The 11,965-nt window shown below is 46.0% G+C and overlaps 2 protein-coding genes across 2 annotated transcripts; both read right to left on the bottom strand.

Moving 5' to 3' along the window:
• Positions 1 to 3,668: 3,668 nt before the first annotated feature.
• LOC118675849 (keratin-associated protein 21-1-like) lies at positions 3,669 to 4,127 on the bottom strand. Its single transcript, XM_036348637.1, has one exon. The coding sequence runs from the start codon at positions 4,125 to 4,127 to the stop codon at positions 3,828 to 3,830; it is 300 nt and encodes a 99-aa protein (XP_036204530.1). The 3' UTR covers positions 3,669 to 3,827.
• A 4,688-nt stretch (positions 4,128 to 8,815) lies between these two features.
• On the bottom strand, positions 8,816 to 9,151 carry LOC118675830 (keratin-associated protein 21-1-like). Its single transcript, XM_036348601.1, has one exon. It carries the CDS (start codon positions 9,149 to 9,151, stop codon positions 8,816 to 8,818), a length of 336 nt encoding a protein of 111 aa, XP_036204494.1.
• Between the last annotated feature and the right edge of the window lie 2,814 nt (positions 9,152 to 11,965).

Below are 11,965 nucleotides of genomic sequence, written 5' to 3' on the forward strand. Positions count from 1 at the left end.
CCCTAGGTTTATATGAAAATTAAGAAGAATGTGCAGAGATTCCCCGTATTCGTCCTGCCCCTCCCCCACGAACAGCCTCCCCACCCTCAGCCTCTTCACGGAGCAGCATTTGGCGATCCCCCACGCTCCGCGGTCACATTGGGGTCACCCTGGGGTCCTCTCCCGGGGCTGTACATCCCACGGGTTGAATAAGTGCCCAATGGCCTGGAGCCACCACTGTGGTCTCACACAGATACCTTCACTGTCCTCCACTCCCCGTCCGATGCCCTCGCCTCCTGCCCCCCGGCCGCCGCGAACTCCCGCAACCACGGGCGGGCTGACTGACGCCGTGGCTCTGCCTTCCACAGACGGTCACAGAGCTGGAGTCATACAATGTGCAGCTTTTCTAGATTGGAATCTCTTTTCATGTACGAATACGTATCTAAGATCCCTCCAGGTCTCGTGGCTTCAAGCTCGTTTCATTTTATCCCGAATAACATCCTGTGGTCTGGGCGCACCCAGTTTGTGTGTCCATTCACCTCCTGAGGGGCGTCTTGGCTCCTCAACTCTCGACGATGACGTAGAAGCTGCTCCCACATCCCATGCAGCTTTCTGTGGACATAAGAGCACAAGCTGGAGCACGTGGGAGCGTCGGCTTAGTTTTATAAGAAACTATAAACCTGTCTTCCCACGTGGCCGCACCGATTGGCTCCCACCAGCCGTGAATGAGGGCTCTGCTGGCTTCTCAGTCCTGTGGGCGCCTGCTGTTGGGTTTTGGCCGCTCTCATAGGTGGTGGCAGCGTCTAATTGTCATTTTAATGTGCATTTCTTGGATGACGTCTCACGTGAACCATCTTATCATGTGGTCATTTGCAATCTTCTTTGGTGAAGTGTCTGTCAAGGTCCCTGGCCCCTGGTTACATAAGGTCGTTTGCTTTCTTATTATTGAGTTTTAAGAGCTCTTTGTATATTTTGGATAAAACTGCCAGATGTGCTCCTTGCAAATACTTCCTCCCCGTGTGTGGCCTGTCTGTTGGCTGGCTGACGTGGTCTTCTGCCGACGTTTTGATTGTAACAAGGTCTGGCTTATCCCTTCTTCCTGTAGTGGCCTGCGCCTTTGGTTTTGTAACTAGGTCCCGGCCATCCCCAAGGTCATCAAGGTTCCCTCCTATGAAATCTTCTAGAAGATTTATAGTTTTTATTTTATATTTATGTCTGAGACACATTTCAGGTTAATTGTCATCAAGGGTGCGAAGTCTATTTCTAGATTTTTTTTCATTTTTTGTGTGTGTGGACGGCCACTTGTTTCTGCACCATCTGTTGAAAGGCCGTCTTTTCCGCATTCACAGAGACCAGCTGTCACCTACTTAAGTGAGTCTGCTTCTGGGCTATTCCGCTCCATTGCTTTTGCTGTTTCACCAAGACCTCCCTGTGCTGATGACTGTGGCTTCATCGTGAGAATTGAAGTCGAGTAGAGTTCGTTCTCCAACTGGCTCCTTCCCTCGACATTGTGCTGGCTGTTCTGGACCCCCCTCGCCATGGAAACTTTATAATCACTTTGGTGAAATCCACACAACAATAGGCTGGAACTTTGAGTGGGATTGCAGGGAATCTGAGAACTATCTTTAGAGTATTGAGTCCTCCCATCCGTAAACATAGAATAGCTATTCATTTAGTTCTTCCCTAATTTCCTACGTCAGAGTTTTATGGTTTTGCTCATATAGATCTTGTACCCATTTCTTTTAGATTTATATCTAAGTATTTTATATTTTTGCTGTTGTAGTCCATGCTATTATTGTCTAATTTCATATTAATATGTACAAAAGCAATTGACTTTTCTATATTAACCTTGCATACTCTATCCTTGCTTTAATCACTTGTTACTGATAGGAATTTTGTTTTTTAGGTTGTTTCTTTTGGATTTTCTATGTAGACAATCATGCCCCAGATGGAAAAGGGCAATTTCATTTCTTTCTTTCTCTCAGGATAACTTTCATCTCTTTTAAAAAATCTTTATTGTTGCGCGTATCACAGACATCCCCCTTTATCCCCTCATTGCCACCCTTCACCCAGTTCCCATCCCACCCCAAGACTTCACCACCCTGTTGTCTGTGTCCATAGGTGATGCATATATGCATATCATCTCTGCCTTCTCCCCACCCCCCTTCCCTCTGAGACTCATTGGTCTGTTCCATTTAATCTCTTTTTCTTGGGCATCAGCACGGTCTTCCATTTGACATTGAGGAGAAATATGGAGAGAACTTCCTTACCTTGCTCCTAATCACAGCAGGAAAACGTCTGGTTTCTTGCTGTTAAGTGTGCGTGATGCTGCTGATAGGATTTGTGTACATATTATACTCTCTGTCAAGTTGAGGGAGTTTCCTTTTTTCCTGATTACGGGAACATTTTACTCATGAATGGATGTTGGATTTTGTCACATGTTTTTTCTGCTTTTATTGAACCGATCATGTAATTTTTCTTCTTCATTCTGCTAATGTCCTAAATTACATGAATTCATTTTTGAGCACCAAACCACCCTTGCATAATTGGGGTCTATCTCGCGAGGTGGATGTGTATAATTCTTCCTATACAATACCAACGTCAAATTGCTGATACTTAATTTTTGTACCATGTTCATTTATACTTTTTGTATCTATGTTCATCCAGGTATATGACTGTAGTCTTTATTTTTGTAATGTCTTTCCCTGGTGTTGGTATTAAGATAATGGTGACCTCATTGAATGAGTTGGTAAGTTTTGTCTCTGATTTTATTTCTGGAAGTGATTGTAGAGAATTGGTGTAACTTATTCTTTAAAACTTTGGTAGAATTTTCCCGTGAAGCTTTCTGTTCTGGAGGGTTATTATTGGTTCAATGTAGTAGGAAGTGATATGCCAATTAAGAGTGTCTGTTTCTTCAGTGAGTTTTATAGGCCACGTGATATTTCACAACAACCCACTGAGTATGTCATTAATCATTATAAACACCCTTTATAATTATGCTAATTACTATTTTATTTAGTTATTTAGATGTGTTTTTGATTCTTACACTGCTATTCGCCTCCCCATCCAGAATATGCCTTCAGTGAGTTTAAAACTCATAACTGAATTTTGAATGAGAACCCACCACAGAAATCAAAGGAGACCTACACACCATGTTTATGGACCAAAAGACTCAATAGTGTGAAGAATCCATTCCCCCACAATTGGTGAATGGATTCCATTCCATCCCCATAAAACTCTCAGCAGGGTATTTTTGTAGATTTTGAAAAGCTGATTCTAAAGTTTAGATGGAAAACAAAGAAACCAGAAGAGCCACGAAAATTGTGAAGAGGAGCAGGTTGGAACACACACATCACCCAGCACTAAGACCTACTGCGACCTGCAGTAAACAGGACCATGTGTGCTGGTGAGAGAATGGCACATGCAGTTGATGACGGAATAAGAAACCCAGGATCGGCGGACACAGTGGCCGATCGGCTTCTGGGAAAGACACAGGGACAGTGAAGATTCTGACACAAAACACAGTTACTTCCAGGATCACATCAAGTTTGTTTATTGAAAAAGTTTAATTTCTTCCAACTCAGGCGTATTTGTGTTCCAGGACAACACAACTTCATAGGATAGAAAGGCCGACGTGGACATTGGGAACGTAATCACAGTTACGTCTTGTGTCTTCAGGTCCCATAATGGAGGCATTACTACTTCCTCAATAACAAACAAGACTTTGATGTAATAACGACGTGTTCAATCCTCACTGGAGTGTGGAGGTAATGAATGGAGCATCGTTCAAAGGAAAAGTGTTAATTTTCAATATTATGTTGGAGGTGCAGAGTGTTCTAAGTGATGTTCTAGCAGCAAGAGGAATAGCATCGTCGGTAGCAGCATGGTCGGAAGGTACAGCAGCCACTGCCATAGCCAGAGCCATAGCCACAGCCATATCCAGAGCCATAGTCAGATCCATAGCCACAGCCATAGCCACAGCCGTAGCCAGAGCCGTAGCCACAGCCATAGCCAGAACCATATCCACAGCCATATTTGGATCCATAGCCACAGCCATATCTGGATCCATAGCCAGAACCGTAGCCAGAGCCATAGCCACAGCCATAGCCACAGCCCCCGTAGGAGTTCCCGTAGTAGTTGCAGCACATGCTGGCGGAGGGTGAGGGTTGGGTTGAGGCGAAGAGGGACGTTTCTGAGTGTGAATGTCGCCTCCTCCCCTGGAAGCTTTATATCCGCCAGAAGGGCCCAGGAATGCCATCGCGTCTGTGACTCACGCAGGAAACATTCACTTAACACCCGGTATGTGCAGGTCACTCCTGTCAGTGGATCATGAGAGGACTCGGTAGTTAACGACCATTAGTATAGAGTCTCTCACTCTTACTGGGAACCCTGTTTGTTTTGTGTCGCCTGGGCCTTGTCTTGAGCCAAGGACACGTCAATGAGAACAGTGTCCATCGATGATCTACTCATCGGAACATGTGGTTTGAAAGCTTCATCCACGAGTCCAGGTTCTGGGGAGGGCGGGGCGTGTCTGTCTGGAATGAGCCTATTAAATGAGCTCCACTCAACGCTTTGACCGGCTAAGGAATTGCTAATGAGTCTGTACTGGATCTCATTGGAGCACAGTGCTGGGCTGCACTGACACTGAGCATTTCCTGGCAGAGGGTTCCTGTAAGTCCGCACTCATGGAGATGCTTGGTTGTGGCCTGTTTTACCCCAGGACCCGCTCCCCAGACTTTTGTATCTGCTCCGTGGGTCCTGCAGATCTACCCAGAGCACCAACCCCACAGAGTGTCCTCACAACGACGTTGTTGAACGTGTTGTTGACCACAGGTCCCTCAGCCATTGCATCTATGTGATGCCCATGAAAATGTGACAGAGTTAGGGACCTTATCACATGGAAATTGAGGTACAAAAGGTTAGGGAACTTACTAAAATGCACACAGCTCATGCAGCATCAAAATCATGTCTCTGTTCCTCTTTGTAATGTGCCATAGGTCCCCGTTTCTAACCATTGCAGACGTGAGCACTTGCCATAACAGGGGGCTCATCATTTCCTACAAGGACCCATTTTCTTGGTAAAGTGACCCTGTTATAAAGCCCCTGGTCACTTCCGAGGCTCTCATTCTTCCCGGGGACACTCTGGGTCCTGCATGAACTTTCCTTCAGCACCTTGTGCAGGAGCCAGAACCCTCAGGCATGGCTGAGGGTACCCCCCCAACCCCCAAGTCTCCCTGTCCCTCCAGGGGCTTTGTCTGTGACATCATCCCCGTGACTGGCCTCCTGACCCCTGTTGATGCGCAGACCTGACCCCCAGGTCACCCTCGCCCCCTGCACCCCCCAGGACATGGAGAGGACCGCGAGGGGCCTGTCGTAGTGACCACACAGGAGCAGCAGGGGCAGCGCCCACCTGTGATCTCACAGACCTTGTGGGTCTGGGGTCTGAGCTCAGCCTGACTGGCATCTCGGCTCCAGTTCTCACAAGGTCACACCCATGGGGTCAGCCAGGACAAAGGGGAATCTGGTTGGCATATCATTTAACTGGAGTTGCCCATTGGCATGTCTGTCCCTGAGAGAGCACGAGACATATTTATGCTAAAAAGTTATCATTTTTAAAACTGAAACTCAATTTATTCATCTTGAAATTTTTATACCAGCCCCAAGCATAACATGATCATAAAAGTGAGTTTTTTCTCCCAACGTGAGAGGCACGTGCTGGTCCCATGCTGCACGGGAGGCCGTTACACGTGGCTGGGTGTCCCTGGGGGTCTGCCTGGACGCTCACTGCCACGCCTGCTGAGGTCTTCCTGACGCCAAACTATGGCATCTCCTCCGGGATAGAGGGGGCGACCGCAATGCGGGGTCAGCATCTGGGCATCGTCTCCCGACCTCAAAGCTGTTTCGCTTCCCGTGTGGTTGGCCGACTCTGACCCACCCCCTTCCTGTTTAAGCTGGAAGTTGGTCTCTTCTTCAGGTAGATTCCTGACCCCTCTCTCTTCTTACTCTTCGTCCTGGCCTCCCTCTGACTTCTTCCTCTGCATTTCCCAGGCACCCCTATGGTGTGTGTCATCATATTAGAGCAATGATGGTGAACCTATGACACGCCTGTTAGAGGTGACACATGAATTCATTTTTTTGGTTGATTTTTCTTTTTTAAATGGCATTTAAATAAAGAAAATAAATATCAAAAATATAATTCTTGGTTTTACTATGGCTGCAAATATTAAAAAATTTCTATATGTGAGATAGCACCAGAGTTAAGTTAGGGTTTTTCAAAATGCTGACACGCCAAGCTCAAAAGGTTCGCCATCACTGTGTTAGAGCAATCATTCCATCTTTATAGCTCGTGTATTATTTGCGTTTCCCACACTTTTAGAAAGCAGGGGTCATATGCGTTTGTTCTCTGTTCATAGCACACAATGAAATGCCCCCTGTTAACAGGTTAATAAATGTGGCAAATGAGACTACGCATAGATCTCACTCATAACAGTCAGTTCTATTTCTTCAGGAATAGCCTCCCTGTGCTGATGCCTGTGCTTCATCGTGAGAATGAAGTCGGGTAGAGTTCGTTCTCCAACTGGCTCCTTCCCTCGACATTGTGCTGGCTGTTCTGGGCCCCCCTTGCCTTGGAAACTTTAAAATCACTTTGGTGAAATCCACACAACAATAAGCTGGAACTTTGAGTGGGATTGCAGGGAATCTGAGAACTATCTCCAGAATATTGAGTCTTCCCATCCGTAAACGTAGAATAGCTATTCATTTAGTTCTTCCCAAATTTTTACATCAGAGTTTTATGGTTTTGATCATATAAATCATGTACACATTTCTTTTAGATTTATATCTAAGTATTTTATATTTTGGCTGTTGTAGTCCATGCTATTATTGTCTAATTTCATGTTAACATGTACAAAAGCAATTGACTTTTGTATAATGACCTTGTATACTCTATCCGTGCTCCAATCACTTGTTACTTAAAGGAGTTTTGTTTTCTCCATTTTTTTTTTTTTGATTTTCTACCTAGACAATCATGCCCAAGTAGAAAAAGACAGTTTCCTTCCTTCCTTCCTTCCTTCCTTCCTTCCTTCCTTCCTTCCTTCCTTCCTCCCTCCCTCCCTCCCTCCCTCCCTCCCTCCTCCCTCCTTCCTTCCTTCCTTCCTTCCTTCCTTCCTTCCTTCCTTCCTTCCTTCCCTCCCCCTTCCCTTCCTTCCTTCCTTTCATTTTTTTCATCTTTTTTTCTTTCTTTCTCTCATAAATATGACTTTTATTTCTTTATCTTGTGTTATTGATCAGCAAGGTCTTCCAATATGACACTGAGGAGAAACACAGAGAGAACGTCCTTGCCTTGCTCCTGATGGCAGCGGGAAATGTCTGGTTTCTTGCTGTTAAGTGTGCGTGATGCTGCTGAGAGGATTTGTGTACATATTACATTCTCCATCACATTGAGGAAGTTCCCTTTTTCCTGATTACGGAAACGTTTTATTCATGACTGGATGTTGGATTTTGTCACATATTGACCGATCATGTGATTTTTCTTCTTCAGGCTGCTGATGTACTAAATTACATGAATTCATTTTTGAGGACTGAACCAGCCTTGCGTAACTGGGGTATATTTAACTAGATGGATGTGTATAATTCTTACACAATGCCAGAGTCAAATTGCTGATGCTTAATTTTTGTACCATGTTCATTTATACCTTTTGTATCTATGTCCATCCAGATATTTGTCTGTAGTCTTTATTTTTGTAATGTCTTTCCCTGGTGGTGGTATTAAGGTAATGGCGACCTCATTGAATGAGTTGGTAAGTTTTCTCTCGGATTTTATGTCTGGAAGTGATTGTAGAGAATTGGTGTAACTTATTGTTTAAAACTTTTGTAGAATTTTCCCGTGAAGTTTTCTGTTTTGGAGGGTTATCATTGGTTCAATGTATTTAGAAGTTACAAGCCTGTGAAGAGTGTCTGTTTCTTCAGTGAGTTTTATAGGCCACGTGATATTTCACAGCAACCCACTGTTTATGTCATTAGTCATTATAAACACCTTTTATAATTCTGTTAATTTACTATTTGTATTTAGTTATTTAGATGTGTCCTTGATTTTGCACTGCTATATGCCTCCCCTCCAGAATATGCCTTCAGTGAGTACAAAGCTCATCATTGAATTTTGAATGAGAACCCACCACAGAAATCAAAGAAGACCTACACACCATGTTTATGGACCAAAAGACTCAATAGTGTGAAGAATCCACTCCCCCACAATTGGTGAATGGATTCCATTCCATCCCCATAAAACTCTCAGCAGGGTATTTTTGTAGATTTTGACAAGCTGATTCTAAAGTTTAGATGGAAAACAAAGAAACCAGAAGAGCCACGAAAATTGTGAAGAGGAGCAGGTTGGAACACACACATCACCCAGCACTAAGACCTACTGCGACCTGCAGTAAACAGGACCCTGTGTGCTGGTGAGAGAATGGCACATGCAGTAGATGACGGAATAAGAAACCCAGGATCGGCGGACACAGTGGCCGATCGGCTTCTGGCAAGGCCACAGGGACAGTGACGATTCTGACACAAACACAGTTACTTCCAGGAACACATCACGTTTGTTTATTGAAAAAGAATAATTTCTTCCAACTCTGGCGTATTTGTGTTCCAGGACAGCACAACTTCATAGGGTAGAAAAGCCAAGCGGGGACATTGGGAACGCATTCACAATCACGTCCTCCGTCTCAGGTCCCACAAGGGACGCATTCCTACTTCCTCAATAACAACAAGACTTGGATGTAAAAACAGGAAGTGTCCAATCCTCACTGGAGTGTAGAGATGACGAATGGGGCATGTTCTAGCAGCAAGTGGAATAGCATCGTCGGTAGCAGCATGGTCGGAAGGTACAGCAGCCACTGCCATACCCAGAGCCGTAGCCACAGCCATATCTGGATCCATAGCCACAGCCATAGCCACAGCCGTAGCCACAGCCATAGCCGGAGCCATAGCCACAGCCTGAGCCTGAGCCATAGCCACAGCCGTAGCCAGAGCCATATCCACAGCCATAACCAGAGCCATAGCGACAGCCATAGCCACAGCCATAGCCAGAGCCATAGCCACAGCCATAACCAGAGCCATAGCCACAGCCGTAGCCACAGCCCCCGTAGGAGTTCCCGTAGTAGTTGCAGCACATGCTGGCGGAGGGTGAGGGTTGGGTTGAGGCGAAGAGGGACGTTTCTGAGTGTGAATGTCGCCTCCTCCCCTGGAAGCTTTATATCAGCCAGGAAAGGCCTGGGAATGCCATCGGGTCTGTGACTCACGCAGGAAACATTCACTTAACACCCGGTATGTGCAGGTCACTCCTGTCAGTGGATCATGGGAGGACTCGGTAGTTAACGACCATTAGTATAGAGTCTCTCACTCTTACTGGGAACCGTGTTTGTTTTGTGTCGCCTGGGCCTTGTCTTGAGCCAATGACATGTCAATGAGAACAGTGCCCATCGAGGATCTACTCATCAGAACACGTGGGTACAAAGCTCAGTCCAGGAGTCAAAGTTCTGGGGAGGGCGGGACATGTCTGTCTGGAATGAGCCTATTAAATGAGCTCCACTCAAAGCTTTGACTGGCTAAGGAATTGCTAATGAGTCTGGACTGGATCTCATTGGAGCGCAGTGCTGGGCTGCACTGACGATGAGCATTTCCTGGCAGAGGGTTCCTGTAAGTCCGCACTCATGGAGATGCTGGGTCTTGGCCTGTTTTACCCCAGGACCCGCTCCCCAGGACATTGGTATCCGCTCTGGGGGTCCTGCAGTTCTACCCAGAGCACCAACCCCACAGAGTGTCCTCACAACGACATTGTTGAACGTGTTGTTGACCACAGGTCCCTCAGACATTGCATCTATGTGATGCCCATGAAAATGTGACAGAGTTAGGGACCTTATCACATGGAAATTGAGGTACAAAAGGTTAGGGAACTTACTAAAATGCACACAGCTCATGCAGCATCAAAATCATGTCTCTGTTCCTCTTTGTAATGTGCCATAGGTCCCCGTTTCTAACCATTGCAGACGTGAGCACTTGCCATAACAGGGGGCTCATCATTTCCTACAAGGACCCATTTTCTTGGTAAAGTGACCCTGTTATAAAGCCCCTGGTCACTTCCGAGGCTCTCATTCTTCCCGGGGACACTCTGGGTCCTGCATGAACTTTCCTTCAGCACCTTGTGCAGGAGCCAGAACCCTCAGGCATGGCTGAGGGTCCCCCCACACCCCCAAGTCTCCCTGTCCCTCCAGGGGCTTTGTCTCTGACATCATCCCCATGACTGGCCTCCTGACCCCTGTTGATGCGCAGACCTGACCCCCAGGTCACCCACGCCCCCTGCACCCCCCAGGACACGGAGAGGACCGCGAGGGGCCTGTCGTAGTGACCGCACAGGAGCAGCAGGGGCAGCGCCCACCTGTGATCTCACAGGCCTTGTGGGTCTGGGGTCTGAGCTCAGCCTGACTGGCATCTCGGCTCCAATTCTCACAAGGTCACACCCAAGGGGTCAGCCAGGACAAAGGGGAATCTGGTTGGCGTATCATTTAACTGGAGTTGCCCTTTGGCATGTCTGTCCCTGAGAGAGCACGAGACATATTTATGCTAAAAAGTTATCATTTTTAAACTGAAATTCAATTTATTCATCTTGAATTTTTCATACCAGCCCCAAGCATAACATGATCATAAAAGTGAGTCTTTTCTCCCAACGTGAGAGGCATGTGCTGGTCCTTCCCATGCTGCACGGGAGGCCGTTACACGTGGCTGGGTGTCCCTGGGGGTCAGCCTGGACGCTCACTGCCACGCCTGCTGAGGTCTTCCTGACGCCAAACTATGGCATCTCCTCCGGGATAGAGGGGGCGACCGCAATGTGGGGTCAGCATCTGGGCACCGTCTCCCGTCCTCAAAGCGATTTCCCTTCGCGTGTCGTTGGCCGACTCTGACCCACCCCCTTCCTGTTTAAGCTGGAAGTTTGCCGCTTCTTCAGGAAGATTCCCGACCCTTTTCTCTTCTTACTCTTTGTCCTGGCCTCTCCTCTGACTTCTTCCTCTGCATTTCCCAGGCACCCCTGTGGTGTGTGTCATCATATTAGAGTAGTGATGGCCAACCTATGACACGCCTGTCAGAGGTGACACGCAAACTCATTTTTTTTTGGTTGATTTTTCTTTGTTAAATGGCATTTAAATATATAAAATAAATATCAAAAATACAAGTCTTGTTTTACTATGGCTGCAAATATCAAACAATTTCTGTATGTGACATGCCAAGCTCAAAAGGTTCGCCATCACTGTGTTAGAACAATCATTCCATCTTTATAGCTTGTGTATTATTTGCGTTTCCCACACTTTTAGAAAGCAGGGGTCACATGCGTTTGTTCTCTGTTCATAGCACACAATGAAATGACCCCTGTTAAGAGTTTAATAAATGTGGCGAATGAGACTACGCATAGATCTCACTCATAACAGTCAGTTCTATTTCTTCAGGAATAGCCTCCCTGTTTGATGCCTGTGGCTTCATCGTGAGAATGAAGTTGGGTAGAGTTCGTTCTCCAACTGGTTCCTTCCCTCGATATTGTGCTGGCTGTTCTGGGCACCCCTCGCCATGGAATCTTTCTAATCACTTTGGTGAAATCCACACAACAATAAGCTGGAACTTTGAGTGGGATTGCAGGGAATCTGAGAACTATCTCCAGAATATTGAGTCTTCCCATCCGTAAACGTAGAATAGCTATTCATTTAGTTCTTCCCAAATTTTTACATCAGAGTTTTATGGTTTTGATCATATAAATCATATACACATTTCTTTTAGATTTATATCTAAGTATTTTATATTTTGGCTGCTATAGTCCATGCTAATTGTCTAATTTCATATTAATATGTAGAAAAGCAATCAATTGACTTTTGTATAATGACCGTGTATACTCTATCCTTGCTTCAATCACTTGTTACTTAGAGATGTTTTGTTTTCTCCG

Source organism: Myotis myotis, unplaced genomic scaffold, assembly GCF_014108235.1.
Source record: "Myotis myotis isolate mMyoMyo1 unplaced genomic scaffold, mMyoMyo1.p scaffold_m19_p_2, whole genome shotgun sequence".
In the NCBI taxonomy this organism is placed as follows: domain Eukaryota; kingdom Metazoa; phylum Chordata; class Mammalia; order Chiroptera; family Vespertilionidae; genus Myotis; species Myotis myotis.

Excerpts from the sequence above, each read along its gene's own strand:
- LOC118675830 (XM_036348601.1), bottom strand. The coding sequence starts at position 9,151 with ATGTGCTGCAACTACTACGGGAACTCCTACGGGGGCTGTGGCTACGGC.
- LOC118675849 (XM_036348637.1), bottom strand. The coding sequence starts at position 4,127 with ATGTGCTGCAACTACTACGGGAACTCCTACGGGGGCTGTGGCTATGGC.